At 64.3% G+C, this 20,452-nt stretch overlaps 7 protein-coding genes across 7 annotated transcripts; 2 read left to right on the plus strand and 5 right to left on the minus strand.

Moving 5' to 3' along the window:
* Positions 1-419: 419 nt before the first annotated feature.
* AMSG_08895 (uncharacterized protein) lies at positions 420-1,952 on the plus strand (the record flags this gene model as incomplete). The annotated part of the gene is made up of 1 exon (XM_013898979.1): positions 420-1,952. The coding sequence occupies one exon, from the start codon at positions 420-422 to the stop codon at positions 1,950-1,952; it is 1,533 nt and encodes a 510-aa protein (XP_013754433.1).
* Positions 1,953-1,973: 21 nt separating this feature from the next.
* On the minus strand, positions 1,974-3,739 carry AMSG_08896 (uncharacterized protein; the record flags this gene model as incomplete). The annotated part of the gene is made up of 2 exons (XM_013898980.1): positions 1,974-2,034; positions 2,103-3,739. The coding sequence occupies 2 exons, from the start codon at positions 3,737-3,739 to the stop codon at positions 1,974-1,976; spliced, it is 1,698 nt and encodes a 565-aa protein (XP_013754434.1).
* Positions 3,740-4,135: 396 nt separating this feature from the next.
* On the minus strand, positions 4,136-6,210 carry AMSG_12212 (uncharacterized protein; the record flags this gene model as incomplete). The annotated part of the gene is made up of 4 exons (XM_013899034.1): positions 4,136-4,763; positions 4,817-5,313; positions 5,637-5,987; positions 6,190-6,210. 4 exons carry the CDS (start codon positions 6,208-6,210, stop codon positions 4,136-4,138), a joined length of 1,497 nt encoding a protein of 498 aa, XP_013754488.1.
* A 116-nt stretch (positions 6,211-6,326) lies between these two features.
* Positions 6,327-8,087, minus strand: AMSG_12213 (uncharacterized protein; the record flags this gene model as incomplete). Its single annotated transcript, XM_013899035.1, has 2 exons — positions 6,327-7,397; positions 8,058-8,087. 2 exons carry the CDS (start codon positions 8,085-8,087, stop codon positions 6,327-6,329), a joined length of 1,101 nt encoding a protein of 366 aa, XP_013754489.1.
* Positions 8,088-8,156: 69 nt separating this feature from the next.
* On the minus strand, positions 8,157-8,971 carry AMSG_08898 (uncharacterized protein; the record flags this gene model as incomplete). The annotated part of the gene is made up of 2 exons (XM_013898981.1): positions 8,157-8,348; positions 8,378-8,971. 2 exons carry the CDS (start codon positions 8,969-8,971, stop codon positions 8,157-8,159), a joined length of 786 nt encoding a protein of 261 aa, XP_013754435.1.
* Positions 8,972-9,849: 878 nt separating this feature from the next.
* On the minus strand, positions 9,850-16,626 carry AMSG_12214 (uncharacterized protein; the record flags this gene model as incomplete). The annotated part of the gene is made up of 5 exons (XM_013899036.1): positions 9,850-12,727; positions 13,103-14,470; positions 14,500-16,245; positions 16,489-16,525; positions 16,560-16,626. The coding sequence occupies 5 exons, from the start codon at positions 16,624-16,626 to the stop codon at positions 9,850-9,852; spliced, it is 6,096 nt and encodes a 2,031-aa protein (XP_013754490.1).
* A 332-nt stretch (positions 16,627-16,958) lies between these two features.
* Positions 16,959-20,268, plus strand: AMSG_08901 (calpain-15; the record flags this gene model as incomplete). The annotated part of the gene is made up of 4 exons (XM_013898982.1): positions 16,959-16,965; positions 17,007-17,040; positions 17,558-17,710; positions 17,820-20,268. The coding sequence occupies 4 exons, from the start codon at positions 16,959-16,961 to the stop codon at positions 20,266-20,268; spliced, it is 2,643 nt and encodes an 880-aa protein (XP_013754436.1).
* Between the last annotated feature and the right edge of the window lie 184 nt (positions 20,269-20,452).

The raw sequence follows: 20,452 nt of genomic DNA on the forward strand, positions 1-20,452 counted from the left end.
GCCCTCCGTGCTCGACGTCACACCCACCTCCCCCCCCCCCCCACCCCCACCCCCACCAACCCATGGGAAGACGCAAACACGGCTACGCCCGCCTCCCGCAGTCTCGTCACTCTCGCGAGCCAGGCCCTCCCTCAGCCTCCTCACCCTCCCCCACCTCCTCCTTGCCCTCCCCGCCCTCCTCCTCCTCCTCCGCACCAGCAGCCGCAGCAGCAACAGGAGGAGGAGGACAGTCGTCAGTGGTCTCAGCATCGTCGCAGACTGCTTTGTCTGCAACTGCTCGTGGGGGATCAATCTCCTCGCTCTCCTCGCAATCAGGTCCAACTCGACCTCCTGCATCCGCTGGTCACTCATCGCCCACTCGTCGGTCTCCTGCTGCTCGTCTCCTGGCTCCGCTCTCGGCTACATGCTCATCGGCTGTCATGATCTGTGCCCTTGCTGGCTCGGCCCTGACTGGCGGTCGGCTGAGTGGTCGCTCGGGGAGAAGCGCTCCACCGCAGTGTTGTCGATCGGTGTTCTACGGATGGCTCATCGCGCTCGTCTGCGGCTATCAGTACTTTCTCTCCGGCCCTGGCCAGACCTACGGTGTCTCGCAGTTCCTTCCGGCCTACGGCCAGTCATTTGGCCTCTCTGCAGCGCGGCTCTCGCTTTTGTATGCCATTGCCACCGCCGCCTCGGGCTTTACCCTGCCTATCATGGGCAGAGTCGTCGATCGCATGGGCGTCAAGCGGGCGTCGCTTCTGGTTGCGGTCGCCTTTGCCCTCGTCTGTGTCTTCAACGCCTCGCTGCTCTCGGGTGAGGTCACCATGCTCCTTTCGTTCTACCTTCTGCGCTTCCTCGGCCAGGGCTCGATGACCCTTCTGCCCAAGACCCTGCTCCCGCAGTGGTTTGTGGAGAAGCGCGGACGGGCCTTTGCCCTCGTCAACATCGGCTCGTTTGGCGGCTCGACCGTCTTTCCGGTCGTCCTAACTGCGCTCATCAGCGGGCTCGGCTGGCGCAAGACCTGGTTCATCCTCGCCCTCATCCTCCTTGCTACCTTTGTCCCGCTCGTGCTCTTTGTCGTTGTCGACGCGCCGGAGCACATCGGCCTCCTCCCCGATGGCGCCACCCTCTCCCACAACCGCACTCCGCCGCCGCTGGCGGACCAGGCCACAGCTGCGCTGCTGCGGGTCCGGCCGGGTGAGGAGCCTGATTCCGAGTCGGACGACGACGAGCCCGAGTACCTCGTCCCGCCCGGCTTTGAGATCTCGTGGACGCGTGCCCAGGCCATGCAGACCCGGACCTTCTACTTGCTACTCGCCTGCAACGCCCAACGTGCTGCTGTCAACACCGCCATCACCTTTTTCCTGCACCCAATGCTCACCCGCCGCGGCATGACTGACATCCAGGCGGCGCTGGTGCTCTCGGTGCAGGCCGCGGTCGGCTTTCCCATGACCCTTGTCGCCGGCGTCCTCGCCGACCGGGTTCCGCTCCGGTACATCCTCTCGGCCACATACCTGACCCAGGCCCTGTTCCTCACCGTCATGGCCTATGCGTCTACCGTCGGTCTCGCCGTTGTCGCCGCCGTCCTCTGGGGCATTGCCGGTGGCCTGGAGCAGATCGGGTTCAACGTAGTCTGGCCCAACTACTACGGCCGCAAGCACGTCGGCGGCATCGTCTCCATCTCCATCTCGGTCATGGTGCTAGGCTCGGCCATCGGCCCGCTGGCTTTTGCGCTCCTCCGCGACTCGGTCGGCTCCTACCGTGACGCCATCCTATACATCGTGCCTCTTGCTCTCGTTTGCTCCGCCCTGGCCTACGGTGCAGCCAAACCCCGCATCCGCGACTCGGGCCTCGCCCCGCTCGACTTTTACGATGACGACCTGGTCATGCGCAACCCGGCGCGCCAGTCGCTGCTCCCACTCACCCGTCCGCCACTCGTTGCCACCGACGACTCGCTGGAGGAGGTCGACTAGAGTGTCAAGTGCATCACCCCGTCAGCGTGCGGCCCGATCGCCCGCCGCAGCGCCGCCCACGCCCCGGCCGGCGCGCTCCACCCTCTCAACTCGAGGCACTCGAGGCTCGGCCACGACGTGGCCTCATCATGCGGCTGTGGATTGCGAGACGCAATGTAGGCCCCCAAGGCAGGATCGATATCAGTGTAGTCCTGCTCCGGCGCTGCAGTGTCGCCCTGCCCGGTCGCTTCCGTGGCCACACGAGGTATGCCCAGCGCCAGCTCGACAACACCCGCCGCCCGCCCACGCGGCCTGTGGATCATCGACGACATCCGCAGCATCCGAAGATCCTTGGCCTTGCGAAGCGCCGTAAACGCTGCAAGCGTTGCGTCCACGTCGCAGCTTCGTCCGTCAGTCTCACATATGGTTACGGCAGTCAGGTTGAGTGAGACGAGCTGCGGAGCCACCGCCGCAAGTGCATGCAGTGCTGCCGTATCCAGCACATGGTTCAGAACCGGGGCAGTGGTCATCGTCATTAAACCCTTCTCGTTTCGATACTTCCGCGGCCAAGAGACGTCGAGCTCAGTGGTCGACGCAGGCAGGCTGGCAAAGACGGCGGTGAGCGGCGCGCCCTCGTGGCTCCAATGAGAGATGAACCGGACGTGATGGGCATCAAGACGCTCGAGCTGCGGCGCGGCAGTCAGCAACGACTTCAGGCTCTTGGTTGTCATGCAAGTGTGTGAGATGTCCAGAGTGACAAGATTGGGCATGGCCGGCCAAGCGGTGTCGTCCGGTTCGGCCAGTGCCACGCAATTGCGGACGTCGAGGTGGACGAGCCCTGCGCCGAGGCGGTCGAGCATGGCAAAGAGATCTTTGTGCGAGAGCGAGACAAAGTCGGTGACCTGCAGGTTTGTGACATGTGGAAAGTGCGTCGCCAGACGCACGCCGAGCGTGCCACTGCTCTGGATCGGCGCAAGCAGCCGCGTCCCGTCCGAGAACCGGGTGGCGCGCAGTGTGAGCCGCCACACGTGCGGGCACTGCTCAGCCATGATGTCGACCATCTTGGGGCTGACAACAAGCGCCGAGAGATCAAGGTGCAGAACCTCGGGGTTGAGGAAGAGCCGCATGGCCTCCCAAGAGAGCGCGCCGTTCTTCTGCAAAAAGGTAAAAAGCATGGCCAGGAGCTTGGGCGGGAGGCCAGCAGCCACAGCTTCGCGCGCAGACAGTGACCCGCTGGCGAGGCGGTCGCCAAGCACGCCCAACACAATGTCGGTGAGACTTGGAACCTGGGCGAGGGTGCGACGACGCGCCGGCTGTTTGTCCGGCGCAAACAAAGACTTGCTGTCACTGGGATGATGCACTGCCCGCACCGACTGCAACGAGATGTTGCGCCCGAGGCCGATAGTGCCGCCATCGGCCTCGTCCGTCTCCTTTCCCTTTCCCTTACCCCCCTCCACCTCCTCCACTGCCAACGCCGCACTCGGCCCCAACTCGGGCGCCTTCATCGGCACGCGACGGGTAAGAAAGTCGGCCAGAGGCGCCTTTGTCTGCGGCGATGATGCCCAGACTCCAAAGCTCGCCGCAGTAGTGACAGGTCTCGCCACGGAAAACTCAAACTTCCGGGCTGTGGCAACCCACGCCGGCTGCCCACCCGGGCTTCCTTCCGCTTCCACAGCAGCACCATCTGTTGGCCCAGCAGCCTCGGTCCTTTCTCCAGCCACGGCTCCAGCTCCAGCTCCAGACCCAGCCCCTGCTCCAGACCCAGCCCCAGCCCCTACCCCTGCCGCGTCGCCATTGTCGTCAGGCATCACCAGTCGAAAGCGAGAGTTTCGTTCGGCAGCTGCGGCGAAAGCTTCCATGGACATGGGATCTCCAACCATGTTGTATGAACTCCTTGATATGGGCGGCGCGCGGACGGAGCCGCACTTGCGGATTCTGGTGACCCGGGCGGATCGGGTTCTGTAAGACATGGAGACGTGTGGTGGTAGTCCTGAAGGTGAGGGAGGTGGTGGTGATGGTGACTGACTGGCTCGTGTCGCATTTGGGTCAGTGCGACTCGATGAACCGACGGGCGAAAAGGCGGTGCCGGTGGGGAGGCCGTGGGATGAGGATGACAAGATCTTGGAGAGGATTAACGTTAGAGGATTGGAGAGGAGGAGGGGGGGGGGAGGGGGGAGGGAGACGCAGGGAGAGGCAGGGAGAAGCTAGTGGTTGAACGGGTCGTCAGGGAACTCGTCGGTCCAGACCGAGTGGAGCTCCGAGGTGTTGCGCGCATGTTGCTCGGCGGTGTAGTCTGGCCAGGGAACGTGGGCCATGGCCCGGCCGAGGATGCGGCCCATGTCCTGTTCGTAGAGCGAGGGGAAGATCTGATGCGCATGCCAGATGAGATCGGCGTCGTAAGCGACCGAGATGAACGTCGAGCGCCGGTCCGGGTACTTGGCGGCGAGGAAGAGGAACCGCTCGTATGACCGGACAAGGCCGCGGAAGAACGGGGTGTAGCCCGCAGCAAGCGCGTCGGCGCCATCGGCGCCCGTCACGACGTGAAGGCCGGCGAGCCACTTGCGATCGCGGACAACCTCGGCAGGCGTCATGGTGGCGAGCAGGTTGGCCGAGACAAGGCCGGGCCGGTGCGCGGCGCCGTCCGGGTAGACTTCGGCGAGATTGACAATGTACTCATCGCCATAAGCCTCGCGCCAGGCGGTGCGCGTCCGCTCGAGGGCAACCTCAACGTCGTAGTCGCTATCGTCGGTGAGGAGCTTGCCAAACTTGTCGAGCACAATGAGCGGACCGCGACGGTCGACGAGCTTGTGTCGCGCCCGAGGTCCGGCCTCGCTGACGCAGTACGTCTTGTACTCGCGGGTCCGGATAATGTGCGAGAACCAGACAGCGAGGATGTCGAGCGCAGGGATGAGCGGAGTTCCCCGGCGCGAGCATTGGTAGACTCGAGCTTGAGGAACTTCTCATAGCGGTCCATGGCAAGCTCCACGTTGTCTTGGCGTGCGAGCTCGTCCACCGTGTCGATCATGAGAGCCATCTGATAGATGCGGTTGGCCGAGTCGACGAGGTCTACCGAGACGTTGATGACAGGCTGTGGGCCGGTAGCTGGGTCGGCAGCGGCAATGGGCTCGTGCAGTGCCTCGACGACGTGCGGCGACCACGCGTCAAGCAACGGCTCCTTGAGCGAGTAGAACGGGAACCGCCGCATGCCGTCGGCGACGGCGGCGCGCGCCTCGTCGTTAACTCCCGGCGCATCGCGAACATACACGTCATTGTCAAGGATAGACCGGACGCAGAGCTTGGCAAGCGAGGGAAACTCGGCTGTCGGGCAGGTCAGCCCGGTGTTGTTCTTGATGGAATCGGCCCACCACGACGGTGGGGACGCCTGGTTTGGGACAGGCGGCCGACGAGCCAAGTCCGGCTGGGTCGGCAACGGCGGCACGCATGGGGGCGGAATCAGCCGTTGCGGTGGTGGTGCACATCCAAGCTGTGGTGGGGGTGGAGGGCGGGGCGGGCCAATCGGAATCTGCACCGCCCGCGGCGCACACCCGAGCGGCTGCTGTGGAAATGGCATGGGAGGCGGGGCACACCCTAGCTGAGGGGGAAGCGGCAGGTCCGGCAACTCTTCCGGCTCCATATCGCAAGCCATAAAGTCAAACGACGGAACACGAGTGATGGTAGGTATCTGATCCCGCGAGTCGGGGGGACAAGCATGTGGGGCGGCAACTGGGCGCACGAGACCGGCATGTTGTCAAAGATCGAGTCTGGCACTGGAATCGGCTCGTACGGTTGCGCACAGGCAAGAGGCCGGTCAAACTCGGCAAATGGGTTGTCAAGAAGAGTGCTGCCATCAGGCTGCGGGCATGGCTCCGCGCATGCGACGTTCATAATGAGCTCAGGCTCTTCGTCAAGCGCGACGGGCGCGACGTCGGGTTGGACATCCGCCACATCCTCGACCGGTTCAGAGCTGGACGGCCCACCGGCATCGTTCTCCAGATCAGAGTTTGTCTGACCTCGCAGCCTGCGGACAAGACCGGCAGTTCGAGTCTTTGATGCCTTCTGTAGAACGATGCGGTGCTCCGCAGAATGATGTTGACAAAACGCCGCCCGTCACCACACATCGCCAGCCGTCACCCCCACACACGCCACACGCCAGCCGCGCCACAGGTCATACGCCACAGGTCATACGCCTCATGAGTCATACCACCCCCGAGCACCAAACCACTAATACAACATCCTCACCCGTCTCCTCTACACATACCGCGGCCACCTTCTTCAGCATGTCTACGCCCGTGTGCTCTGGCGACAGGTGCCGTTCTCTTCCCCAAAACGGCGGACAGGCGTGACACACGGAGCGAGTTGGACCACGGCGTGCAATGACCATGTTTATGGCATTGGTCACAAAAAGTCGACCGAGAGCCCGGTGAGGGCCTTGAACCGGTTGAAGAGGTTGGACGACCAGCCAGTCTTGGTCCGCTCAAAGTCGGAGCGCGGAATGCCGGACTGGCTCAGAGTCAGATCCGTGCCGCCCGACCGCGACGGGGTGAGGGTGAACTCGACGCGCGAGTGGTGGCCGGCCGGCCACGACTCGAACCGCCAGTCCTGGACAAGCTTGGTCGGCGCCTCGATGGCCACGTTGGTTCCAGAGACAAGACCCGAGAACATGGTGAACGCCGCGCCGGCCTCGAGCGGCATCGACGTCGCCGCCTGCGTCACAGCAGACAGCCGGCCCTCGTCAGTGATCCAGGCAAAGACCTCCTCCGGCGGAAGATCAAAGTGGAGCTTTTGCTTGAACGAGTCGGTCTTCTCACCCGACTTGGTCGAGCCCGTACCCTTGGTTTTGGCCGGTGCCGCCGCCGCAGGCGCCGCCGCCGCCGCAGGCTCGGTCTCCATGGCCACCTGCGCGGCGCCCGACGCCGGCGGTGCCTTGCTCGCACCCGCACCCGAGGCCTTCTTGGCACCGGTCGGCTTGGCGTGCTCCCGCAGATCATCCAGCAGCCGCACAAAGAGGTCCACAACAACCGGGCGGACCTTGGCCTTGATGGCGGCGAGCAGCGGAGCCGCCGCAGAGTTGTTCTTGGTCAGCTTGACGTTGATCTCATAGTCGCCATCCCGCGCGTTCTCCTCGGCAATGTACGGCATGTCGACGGTGCCCTTAGCCACGACCTCGCCAGGCGTCCCGGCGTTGAGAGTGGCCTTGAACGAGAGGGTGACGGCGACTTCGTAGAACAGATACGTCTTGCCGCGACGATGGGTGACGGTCACCTCACCGGTGAACGACTTGACCTTTGTCACCGTTGCCTCCATGCCTCCGCTCCCATCCAGCAGCACAGCGCCCGTCGCCAGCTCCTCATAATGGCTCGTTGCCCACTTGCTCATGTCGCGCTCCTCCCAGTGCCACCCACCGACATTGCGCCCATCCTCACGCTCCTGCACAATCCACCGCTCATCACCCTCGTCGATCTTAGCCTGAACCCCCCTCCCCCCATGCCACATGAGTCCATGCCCGATCGACATACCCGATATGCCTCGACGCCCACCCACCCAGCGAGTACCCAGCGAGCACCCAGCGAGCACCCAGCTCCGACAAGGCGGGGGGGGGGGACGATCTGGCTGGGCATAGTCCATACAGAAGACACAGCCACAGCCACAGCCATACCCGAGCCAGCCCCCACACCTATTATATATCCCTCCACTCCAACCATCCCCCCTCCCCTCCCTGTATTCATCCCTGTACCCCCAATCCCTTCCCCTTCCCCGTTTCCCTTTCGCTCGGTCGCGGTCTCTTCCATGTCGGCCTTCACGAAGCCGATCGATCCTCCTTCCTCCCCCCCACCCCCCGGGTCACCCAGCCAGCCAGCCACAAACACATCCGTAGTCAACACACACTATAAACTACACACATATAAAGTATATATTATGCTACTCCATCACGTAAGGTAGTATGTTGGGATGTTTGCGTACCATCGCTTTCTGATTCCGTCTGTGGGAATGCGTTGAGTGTCCCCGCCCTCTCTCTTGCTCTCTCTCCGGACTCGCTCGTCTGTCCTCGCCCGCCGTCCCGACTATCACTCGGTCGATGCGATTGGCTGTGTCGTAGCGAGGGGTTGGTCAGGGAGAGGCAAAGACAGCAGTGGCAACATGGGAACTGGCCGACATTATGTTCAAGCCAAACAAGATCTACTTGGTCTTTGGGTTTTAGAGCGGGCGGGCAGGTATGTTGGGGTTTTATGCCGTTTTCTTGGACCCGGTACTGTGGACCATCGGCCCCGGAGAGTGCGGCGGTGCGGCCGGCTCAGAGGCCCCGATGAGGTCTGCGCGAGGAACAGGCTGTACGGTGGCAGCAGGAGCAGGATGGGGCAGGGCGGCGGTAGCGTCGAGCGCCGGCGAGTGCTCTTCCTCGGACGACTCCTCCTCGGTCTCAATCGAGTCCCATGCCCCAGCGGAACCATGGTCTGAAAGTCGATGGGTGCCGGCGGGGCATTGCACAGCGCGCCGACGCACCGCGTCACAGGTGAGATGCTACCCGAGGTGCGGAAGGCGGTGGTGAGGAGGCCGAGATGGGTGGATGCAGCGTCAAAGAGCTGGAAGCCGACGCGGAGCGAGATAGCGGCGGTGACGACGGCGAGCGCAGTGTGCGAGAGCGGAACGACTAGCGCATAGCGGAGATAGGCGACAGCCGAGACACCGATGAGCAGTGACTCGAGAAAGGCGGCGAGGACAACAATGACGTACGGGCCGTAGTTGCACGCGCCGATACAGTTGCCCATGACGGACGAATGGAGGCGGAAGCCAATGACGCAGTTGTCGCACAACGAGCAGTGTTCGACGCCGGGCGGCTTGTAGAACTGGCACACATTGCAGAGGGGGAACTGAACCCAGTGTCCGGCCACCTTGCGCTCCACAAAGCCTGCGTCCTCTTCCACGCCATCCCAAAAGGTAAACTCGATCTCGGCGTCATCGCGGCGGTACGGCACAATACCCGGGTCGGAGAACCTGACCACCGTGAGTCCGACCATAATCAGCATGAGCAAGTACAGCATAGCGGCTCTCAATCCTGCGACGGTTTTCCCAACACACACAAAGACACACACGACCCCAATCCCCAGCCCCAAGCGCGCCCAGCGTGCCCAGGCCGCCATCAGCCAACCCACGCCGATCGCCATCAGCCAACAAGCAGACCCATACCGATCATCCCACCGTCAGCAAAGCCGCCACACACAAACCGCACACAGACACACAGATCGATCATTCATGCATTCCGTCCACATTGCCCAGCATGAGTCTTACCCCATTGCACTGTACTGTGTCCGTCTGTCGCTCCGCCCCGCACCCGCGCCGCGCCCCCCCCCCCTCTCCCCCCCCCCCTTCCCGCACCCCCGCACCCACCTCCCCTCAGCCAATGTGACGTACCCCACAAAGCCCATGAGCCATCCTCCGGCAGCAAGACATCCAACCAACCCATATACAAGACCAGGGAGGTTATGGCCAGAGCCAGGACGGAGGAGCCAGGAACAGCCGAAGGCGGACCAGTGACCAACTTGCCCGACCACTTGAACTGCGACTTTGTTACGTAGACCTCGGAGAGCGGGAACATACTCCCGCCTGCACCTGCTTCATCAGTCTCGTCAAAGGGGCACTTTCGCCGAGGCACCTCTCCAGCCATTCTCTCTCTCTCTCCCTCTCTCTGTCGCTCGCTCTGTCGCTCGCTCTGTCGCTCTGTCGCTCGCTCTGTCGCTTTGTCGCTCTTCTGGTCGAGTCAAGTGCGGTGGTTGGTGGCTGACTCGTCGTCGTGGCCACTGGCCACTGGCCAGCTCATCTGCCTGATCAAATGGCTGGGGGAAGGGGGGATCGGAAGGGGGGGGGGGGGGGATCGGAAGGGGTGGGATGTACTGCTGCAGGTGCACGCACGGTACGGCGGCTACGAGAAAAAGTACTCCGACTCCAAGACAAGGTCAAGATCGAGGTCGCCGCGCGGGGGGAGGTCCTCAAACTCGACATCAGGGTAGCGCTGGCGGAATTGGGCACGGAGATCCTCAAGCAGGGCGCGCTTGTGGAGCTGGACAAACTCACGGCGGAGGATGGCGGACATGTCGTCGATGCGAGCGGCGTGGGTCCAGTACGAGTCGTGGACCGAGGCAAAGGTGATGCCGGCGCGGCGCGAGGCAGTGGCGGTGAGCAGCATGTGCGTGGCGTCGATCGAGTGGATAAAGTTGGGCGGGAAGGAGGAGCGCTGCTTGGAGACGGCGACAGGCTGCTCGCGCGGATCGAGGAGGGAGACAGCCTGCAGGACGGTTTGCACCTGCTGCGCCTGCTCGCGGACGTAGGGCTGGACAACCGGGAGGCCGAGCGGAGTGGTCCAGCGGACAGGCTCGCCGGTCTTGGCCACGGCGTGCGCGGCGCTGGCGAGCCACGACATGGTTTGCGAGGCGTTGGCAAAGACTGAGCCGATCGAGTTGAGGACGGTGCGAGCGAGGTAGGACGAGGCGGCAAAGCGAGTCTCTTCCGGCAGAACGCCGAGCTGCTTCTCGATCTGGGCCCGAGCGCCGACAAATGTCACGCCGTACGTCGAGGTCATGACCGTCTGCTTGACAACCTTGCGGGTGACGATGCCCTGGACGGCCTGAGCAATGTCGACGCCGGTGGCGGCATCGCGGTCGATGACCTCGAGCACCACCCGCAGGACGTCCGAGTACACGTCGGCAGGCTCCGGCCCGGGGACAAGGTTGACCGAGCCACCGCCGACGGCATCGAGCGCGAGTGCAGCGTAGTGCTGCAGGCCATTGCACGAGCCGTCCTGGGCGACAGGCAGCCGCGAGCTGTAGTCGGCCGGCGAGCCCGAGTCGACGGCGGCGGCGATCTCAAAGCAGGTCGCCAGCGTCTGCCACGGGTTTTCGCCCTCGAGCCACCAACGGTCGTACTCGCCTTCACCGAGCGGATTAGCCGCCGACGCCCGGATCTTGTCCAGGTTCTCGTCGGCAAAGGCTGCACGCTCGATGTTGGACGCCTTGTCAAAGCCAAAGACGTTGGCGAGGTGAACCTTCATCCAGAACCAGCCGCGCTCGCCGAGCGGCATGGCCTCGGCAAACATGAGCATGCCACGCTTGAGGTCCGAGCCGAGGTGGTTGAGCGTGGGCGCGACCGGGTAGGCGCGCCCGCGGAAGTCAAGGTTGGTCGGTTGGAAGAGAGCGGTCTTGTCAGCAAGGTCGGCCGCCGTTCGCAGCGTGATGTCGAGGTCGGCTTTGAGCGAGGTCAGATCATTGCGTGCCTGCCGCGCCTTGGCCATGGCTCTCCGGTGGGCGGCGTGCTCCGAGGCCGGCGCGTCGGCCGGCGGCGGCGGCGGATCGTCGACCGGTGCCCGCGACGGGACGTACGGCAGCCCGCCGCCGGCGTCCCACGCAGCCTGGATGACCTCGAGCACCCTTGCGTTGACAACCCACGGCGTGGCCGAGAGCGCGTTGAGCCCATCGAGGACTTCAGACATGCCGACGCCACGCAGGGCCTCCTGCTGGACGTACGACTTGGCGCGAAGGACCGAGGTGGGGAGCGAGAGGAAGCCGCCCGACGACGGCGACGTCCACGGCCGCGGCGGGACAAGCATCGGCGAGAGCCGCGGTGCAGGCTGGACCTCGAGGTGGCCGGCTTCGACCAGGTCAAGCACGTACGAGTGGAGGGCGATCCAGCCGGTCTTGCGACCGCCACGGCCGACGTCGATGCGGTGCTCAAAGGCGGCGGCATGGCCGCCGTCGGGCACCGCCACCGTGCACGTCGCCAGCGCAGTCTTGATCAGTGCCGCGCCGACGTGCAGCTTGCCCTCCTTGTGGAACGACGAGTCCGGGAGCAGCGAGCGGGCCGAGGCGTTGACGGCCGAAACCGAGGGCTTGGGCTTGAGCCGGACGAGAGCAGACCGGTCCTCGCGCCGAAGCCGAGCCAGGTTGACCTCGGCCTCGACCGCTTCGCCGACAGCCATGCACGCCTTGACAAACTTGACTTGCGTGGCCGAGGCGAGCGAGAGACCGACAAGCTCGTGGAGGGTAATGACCGCCAGCTTGTCGGCCTCGACGAGCGCAAGCAGATGGCCGTACTTTGCGCGCTCGGATGAGCCCTCGCGGGTCCGCACCAGCCGCTGCTCCTCGCCGATGGCCTCGGCGAGCGGACCAAACCACTTGAGCAGCAGCGACTGGCCGGGACCAAGCTCTGCACCGCGACCCAGCTCGGTCACCTTGGCCGCCTGCTCTTTGTACTTTGCCACGGCTGCATCGAGCGCGAGCGTCTCGCGCGTCAGCTGCTCCTCAAACAGCTCAGTGGTGACTGCTGTGCCATCGGCGAGACCAAACAGCTCGATCTCCATGCGGTACTCGGCCAGCTTGGCGTCGCGGATGGCTGGGTCGATCATGAGCTCAGAGGGCTTTGACCCGACGGCCACCGCCGCCTTTCGCAGCAGAGCTGATGGCTGTGGAACGGACCTGCCTGTACGAGCCGCCACAGCAGCCATACGAGCTTCAGCCTCTGAGCTCGCCGAGGCAAGATAGTCCATGTCGAGCACAGAGCGGGTTGCAGCACCACGAGCACCAGCCTCTCCGGGCTGACCCGTCTCTCCCCCCGATCCATCCAACTCGCCCGAGTTGAGCGATCGGTCGGCCTCGCCCAGGCCATTCGATGAATTTGGCTCTGAATGTGGGCGGGCATCAGCATGAGTCGTCGTTGCCGTGTTGAGCGGAGTGGCACGGAAGAGTGGCGGGCGAGGCGATTGGCTTGCCGCGTCCGAGTCTGAAGCTGCGTCAGCGCCCAGCGCAGTGCTGGAGAACCGACAGAGTGAGGCAAGTGATTGACCTGGTACTATGCTACCTGCTCTCCATGCCATGCTTGCCAATACCCTTCCAATGCTCGGTACATGCCCCGACAGGCTCCTTCCTCCTCGGAGCATCTGATGGAGGATGGTCGTCGTCGTTGGACTGGCCGAACAACCGCTGGCCAATTTGAGACGAGTGACCAAACCGATGCTTCAAAGGCTCGAATGTTGGCGGCAGGCAGCTGAGCAGCTCATGACGGTCAAGGCCAGCTGCTGGGCGGGCTGTGGCAAACCGATGGCGGCGAGTCGTCGACCAGCAACCTGTCTGCTTCTATGCTTTAACATGAATGCGGACCATTGGGTGAAATAATGAGTGGCCTACGCAGCGGCACGGATAAGGGCTCCAAAGGTATCGGCGTCGACGACGCCGGTCACGTCGAGTCCAGCCGACAACTGGACGCTGGCGACTGCGGCGACCATGCTGGTGTCAAACGATGTACCGCTGCCGAGGCCGAGGAGCGCCCGATATGCGGCGACGTGGGCACCGGACGCGCCACGGACAGCCGGCTGGAACAACAGCCGCCACGTCGCGTCCCGAACAATGCCGTCGGCCGGGCTCAGGCCGGCGTCGGTCTGCAGCGCAAACACGGCGCCTTGCGTCCCGCTCCCGTACAGCCCGTCGACGGTGACCGGATGGCATCCAAATCCGAGGAGGTGCTGGACTGCCTCGGCCCGCGCTGACGCCGGTGCTCCGGGCGACCAAAGCTGCCCGCCGGCCGGGGTTGTAGGCAGCCGCTCGCCGGCCACCGTTGGCAGGTCTATCAAGCCGGTTGCACCTCCGGCGTTGGCCCACATTGAAAACGCCTGCAGTGAGAGCGAGAACTGCGCCGACGCCTCGGGCATCCGCGCCGCACCCCACCACAGGCCCTCGGCCACAAAGTACGGGGCAAGATCCACCAGCCCTGTTTGCGTCAGCCCGTCGCCGACGGCATCAACCACGCCATCGAGCGCGAGTTCGAGCGACGCGCCAAACGACGAGTCGGCGAGCGTCCCGGCCTCGACCGCGCAGCACGCCACTGAAGCCGACGGCACAGACACCGCCGCCGTCACAAACGGCATCTCCGCCGCAGCAGCTGCAAGCGCCCGTCGCGCGCCCATCACCAGCGGCCGGAGCCCGGTGACGCAGCTGGCCCCCACACGTGTGGTAAAGAGCGCCGCGGTGATGCTCGGATTTGTCACCGCGGCGCAGCCCGGCGCCGCAGCGGGCGCCGCACACGGCGCGCCTACAAAGGCCAGCGCGTTGAGCGCCGTGTTGGGAGTCTGGCCACGCTGGACATACCGCGCCAGTCGCGCCGGCGTCGCCACAAGCGTCGTCACTGGCGGAGGCGGCGAAGGTGGGGGCGGGCGCGGCGTCGGCGCGGGTGTCGGTCGCGGCGTCGGCGAAGGTGTCGGACCCGGGCTGGGACTCGGGGTTGGGCTTGGCACTGGCGTGCTCGCCGAGCTGCATCCGCCCAAGACCGCGTGCAGCGTGGCGATGTCGTTCAGCTCGCCACTGACGGTCAAACCCGCGCTGGACTGCACCGCGGCCACCGCGGCTTGCATGGCAGCGTCATAGGTCGAAGAGTCTGAAAGCGAGTAGCCGGCAACAGCCAGGAGGAGACGGTAGGCCCGGACGTGGGGGCCGAGTCGCCGATAGTGGCCGACACAAATAGCGCCCGCCAGGTTGCGGCCCGAGTGATGCCGTCGGTTTCTGGCAAGTTCAAATCAGCCTGGAAAGACGCCACCACCGCCGCGGTCCCGCTCCCATACAGCCCGTCAGGCGTGGTGGTGTGGCATCCGTGCGAGACCAGGAGTTGGACGGCCTTGGCCACCGTCGACGCCGGATTGCCCGACGTCCACAACACGCCGCCAGCAGGAGTGACCGGCCACGCGCACACGGCATCACTCCACCGCGATGTGGGAAGCGGATAGACGGCGCCAGAAGCAAGACGACCCTCGGCAGCCCAGGTGGCGTACGCCTGAGACGAGGCCTCAAACGCCGCACGCGCCGGCGACCAGAAAAGGCCCGCTGCGTGGGCGTGCGGGTAGAATGAGACCAGACCCGAGAGCGTCGTCGCGTCCGCCGGCGCGTCACTCGCGCCGTCGAGCGAAAAGCCAAAGGCGAGGCCAAAAGACGCAAGCGTGCCCGCAGAGCAGCAGCACGCGTCCGCCGCAAGACCCATGGCATTGTACAGGCCACGGTCAGAAGTGCGGAGTGAGTCAAAGGCTGTGCGCAACGCGGTGAGTGCAGGCAGCGCGCCCGAAGCACAAAATGGGCCGACGTTGAGCGTGGCCATCACATCGTCGAGGCCTGCCGAGGCGCACGGCGACGGCCACCGCGACGCAGCTGTCGACGACGAGAGCCGCGTGAGCCCGTTCTGGTTGGCATCGGCCCATGACGGAATGGCGACCGGCTGAGAGTAGACGCCGGCAGGCGCCGGCGCAGGCGTTGGTGTCGGCGGCAGGGTGGGCGCAGGTGTAGGCGCCGGGCTTGGACGCGGCGTCGGCGCAGGCGTCGGCCACGGCGTTGGCGCAGGGACAGGGGTAGGCGCAGGCGTCGGCGCAGGCGTCGGCACCGAGCTGCCTCCTCCCGAGCACCCGGTGATGAGCGCCTGGAACGAGGGCAGGTCCATTTTGCCGGTCTGCGCCAGGCCGCGGGCGGCCTGGAACGACGTCACCGCATTGCGAGTTGCCGAGTCGTACGTGTTAGTCACTGCCAGCGTCGTGCCGGTCTGCGCATTTAGCGCATACTTGTAAGCGTAGACCGCGTTGCTCGAGTCGCCGAGTTCGGCCGGCTGGAAGAGAACCCGCCAGGTCTCGGACCGGACCAGGCCATCAGTCGTCGCCAGCTTGAGATCCTCCTGCAGCGCCTGGACCTTGGCCTTGGTCCCAGATCCATACTTGCCGTCAGCAGTAGCGCGATGGCAGTTGTGGGTGAGGAGCGCTTGGACAACAACCGCCAGTGGCTGGGCCGGATCGCCAGTAGACCAGAGAGCGCCGTTTTCGGGAACCAACGGCCAGGCGCACGAGGCCTCGTTGAGTGGCGAGGCCGGAACGGGCCAGGGGGTGTCTGGGTTGAGGCTATCATCGGCCTGCCAGCCCGCGTACGTCTGGGCCGAGGTCTCAAAGTGCATGGCGTCTTCGTTCTTGGTCCTGGGAAAGCCGAAGCCCGCACCCCAGTAGAAACCCTCGTCATGGAGAAACGGATACAGGTCGATGAGGCCCTCCTGAACGAGGCCATCACCATAAGGATCGAGTTGAGCATCGATACGAAAGTCGCATGCCGAGCCCCATGAGTGGTTGGAGAGATCAGTCTTGCCCGAGATGTACCGACAGCAGACGCACGATGCGGTCAGCTTGCCCCACAGCACGGCATCGTTCTTCTTCAACTCTGCCAAGCCGCGCTTGAGGGCCAACGCCGCTGGTTGAATGAGATCAGCACAAAACGGACCAACATTGACCTTGACCAGCAACTTGTTGAGCCCACTGTTGCTCACTCTCGTACACCAGTCTGGTCCGGGTGTGCACGGTGTGCCCAAGGCCAAAGTGGCCGTCGACGGCGGAAGGTACGTCAGCCCGTCCTACCTCCAGAATGGTGACTGCTGTGAGTGACCACCCCCCTCCCCTTCCCCTTCCCCTTCCCCTTCCCCTTCCCCTTCCCCTTCCCCTCCTCCTCCCCCTTGTGGCTCTTGCCCTTGCCCTTGCCCTTGCCCTTGCCCTTGCCCGTACCTGGTCCTTGTCCGCCCATGCAGGCCTTGCCACCAGACTGGTGTATGCACCATGGGCATGACTGGAGATACCGACCATGACCATGTAGACAACAACAAGTACCACACCCGTCAAGCAAATGGTCATGGCCTTCTTCATCTCTGCTAACCGGAGAGAGAAGCGAATGCCTATCCCCCAAATACACTCCCGTTTGCGGCGGCGTGGCAGGAGCGGGGAAAGGCGGAGGAGTCATGAGCCACGGCACTTTGGCAGAGAGCAGCGAATGCTGTGACATTTTTCCCCAGAGGGGGATGGGCGGCTGTGTGGTGGATGATGAGGAGATGGTGATGATTTACGGATGGATGGAGAGGTGGGGGTGAGGAGCAGTGGATAGTGGGGTGGGATGGGGGGGCGATGGAGAGAGAGAGGGTGAGAGAGGGTGGGAAAGGGAGTGTGGTGAGAAATGGGGATCTTTTTCGAGATCTGAAGATATGACAGGTGATGTTGCCTATGTCACGGGAATGCTTCTGCGTATAAAGGATCGTCATCGCTGAAGATGGAAATGCACTTGGGGTGTGTGGGTGTGCGAGAGAGTGAGAGTGTGTGTGTGAGAGTGTGTGTGAGAGTGTACTTGTGTCTTGCAACTCGCCTGATTCTGATCTACCCTCGATAATCAGAGCTTGTTCCATCGTCATGGCCCATCTCCTGGAAGGGTCGGACGGACACGGCCGCGACTGCTGGAGGTACATACCCCAACCGCGATTCCTCCACTACTCGGCCGTCCTCCCATGCCAATCCTGATTCTCATCACCTCCCAATTTATGATGATCGCATGATGGGCAAGCCTCTTCTCCCTATGTATGATCCCGCCTTGGGCACAGGCCAGTTGGCCAGTCGGCCAGTCGGCCATCCAATTCCTTCCGAGTTTGCCATTCCTTCGGCAGCCGTTCCTCACACTTGTCGCACACTTTGCTGATGTGGTCGTGCTCGACGTGCACATTGGACAACCCGCTGTCAAGCACGGCATGCGCAGTTTGTGAGACTCCCCGTCCTCCTTCCAAGCCGAGTCAAAGTTCCAGAAGATCTGCAGGCCAGCCGAGGTCGTCGGCGGGCGGCGGTGGCCAGAGCAGTCGGAGGCGGAGCGGTACATCGGCATCGACATCGACATCGACATCGACGTCGACATCGACATCGACATCGACATCGGCATCGACATCGGCCTTGACTGTACATTGCCCGATGTGTACCTATGCCAATCCGTTGGAGCGTGTGGGCGCTTCATGCGCTGTATGTGGCTTTGCTCCGCTTCCGCCGCTGGGGCGTGATGGCGGCTCGCGAAGCAATGGTAGCAGTGGCGGGTCTGGCGGTGCGCTGACAAGTGGTGTGCTCATTGCATACAAGACGAGCGGGCGGACGATGCGGATGAAGGTGGTCGCTGCGGGTGAGGGCGGGCCGGACATCGGGAGTGTCGAACTCCACTTTCCGCCGACGCTCAAGCCAGCACAGATCCTCCTCCGCTCGCCGCCGTTCAAGTACTCGCGCAAGCTCGAGGGAGAGGTCCATGTGACGGTGGTGATCACGCCTGCACGCGGCGAGGCCAGTGCCGGGCTGGCGCCAATCTCGACTACGCTGGTGTTGCAGCCGAGCGAACCGCCGGTCTCGCGCAAGATAGAGGTCGCGTGGGACACTGCTGCGCCGTCGGGCTACAACAGCGGGAGCAGCGCAAGCGCAGCGCACACCGCGCCGGTCGGCTGGGCGTGCCGCAGATGCACCTTTGTCAACTCTGTCGGCGCGGCAATGTGCGAGGCGTGCGGCGAAGTGAGGGTGAAGCGGCCGGACGGCGGCACGCCGGGCACGCCGATCTCGCCGCTCGACACGCGGCGTGCCTTTCCATCAGAGAGCTCGCTGGCATCAGCAGAGTCGGCCATTTCGTTAGCGGATCTCGCGGATGGGTGGGTGCCGACGACGTCGGCCGAGGAGGTGCTGGCCGGCGACGTGGCTGAGGCCGAGTCGCGGCTGATGGCCATCCTTGAAGCTGGGCTTGCTCCGTTTGCCGACGCCGACTTTCCGCCGACAGACGTCTCACTCTACGGGGGCAACATGACCGAGGCGCTCAAGGCGGTTGATGGACGCGAGAAGATGTGGGCGCGGCCGCAGCACATCCGGCGGGCAGGGCGGCAGGGATGGCGACTGTTCGCATCGGGACTAGGCGCAGCGTCGTCGCAGGACATCGAGCAGGGCGCGCTGGGCGACTGCTGGTTCCTCTCTGCGCTGGCGCTTGTTGCTGAGCGGCCGGGCTTGCTCGAGCGCATTGTGCTCACGCCCGAGCTCAATTCCGAGGGCGTGTACTCGTTCCGGTTCTGCAAGGACGGCGAGTGGCGGGTGGTGACGGTCGACGACTGGCTGCCGGTCGATGCCAACTCGGGCCGGCTGGTGTACTCGCAGGCGGCGCGGAACCAGCTCTGGGTCCCACTTGTAGAAAAGGCGTACGCCAAGCTCCACGGCAGCTACCGCGCGATTGCTGGCGGCGTCTCGACGGAAGCGCTACAGGATCTGACCGGCGCACCGACGCTCCGAGTCTCGCTGGAGACGACGTCGGCGTCGGCACCCGACGAGCTCTCTGCGGAAGATCCGGAGCTCCTGTGGGGTCAGCTGCTCTCGTGGCACGAGTCGGGCTACCTGGTGGCGCTCTCGTGCGGGCGGCACGGGCTGAGCAGCGAGGTGTATCAAAGTGTCGGACTCAACGACAACCATGCGTACTCGTTGCTCCAGCTGCGGTCTGTTGGCTCGCTGTGGCTGATGCAGATCCGCAACCCGTGGGGCGGGAGCGGGCGGGCGAGCGAGTGGCGCGGCGACTGGAGCGACCACTCGGCGCTGTGGACAGCAGAGATGCGGCGCGAGCTCGAGGTGTACTCGGAGGCGTCGGAGGACGGCATCTTCTGGATGTCGTTTGATGACTTTCTGCGGTACTTTGGCGCGGTCTCGGTCTGCATGCTCAACAGCGCGTGGCACGAGTATCGAGTCCCGCTCGCCACCAATGAGCTGGTGGCCGCTCCGTGGACGGCGTCAGCCTTTGAAGTGACAGTTGCGGCGCCGACCTGGGTGGCGTTGGAGATCCTGCAAGCGTCGGACCGCCAATTTGATGAGGCGACGGCGTACGCATACATTGCCATCGGCGTGCTGGTGGCCAAGCGGCGCGGGCCCGGGCTGTATACCGTGGTAGGGAGCGTGTCGCCGCTGGCGCGGCGGTCGCGAACCATGGACGTCCTGCTCGACGATCCCAGCGCCGAGTACGTGGTCCTCCCGATGGCGCCCGATCTGAGCGGGCGGACCAAACTGACGCTCGCTCTCTCGTCGGCGCACCCGGTTGTCATCCGTGAGGCCGAGACCAACGCCAACGTGGCGCGGCGGGTGGTGGCCGACCTCGTCGCCCGCCGCGGCTCGCCGGCCGACTACGGCGAGGGCATGACGCTGTGGACGTACGTCTTTGGCGCCATGTTTTTTATTCTCGTCATCAACGGCACCCGCGGCAAGTCGATCGACATTGCTGTCGACGCCTCGGCCTCGACCAACATGCTCTCGCTCCGGGCTGGCTCGATGAACAGCTCGGACACGCTCGGCCCGCAGACTCGCATGATTGTCATGGCTGGCACCACCATCGAGGCGTACACCTCGTGGGCCGCCGCGTACGCCACCCGCTACACCACTCGGCGACTGCGGGGATTGGCAGCCGCAGCCACCCGCCACGAGCCGTCCGAGAGCCACGATGGGCTCTTTGCCGAGATCCATGACGTCGAGTAATGATGTCAAGCCGAGACGACTAGGGAGAGAGAACAAGACAAGACGAGAAGCTACCACTCACTGCTGCTGGTCTTGATGTTGTTAATCAGTCGATGGGACGAGACCCCCCCATCATTGCTACGATTCCACCCCCGTGTCTCCCATTCCGTGCCTGTAGCCACACCGCTAGCCAGCGTAGCGTGCC

The sequence above is a fragment of the Thecamonas trahens genome (genome assembly GCF_000142905.1).
Source record: "Thecamonas trahens ATCC 50062 unplaced genomic scaffold supercont1.49, whole genome shotgun sequence".
Classification (NCBI taxonomy): domain Eukaryota; order Apusomonadida; family Apusomonadidae; genus Thecamonas; species Thecamonas trahens.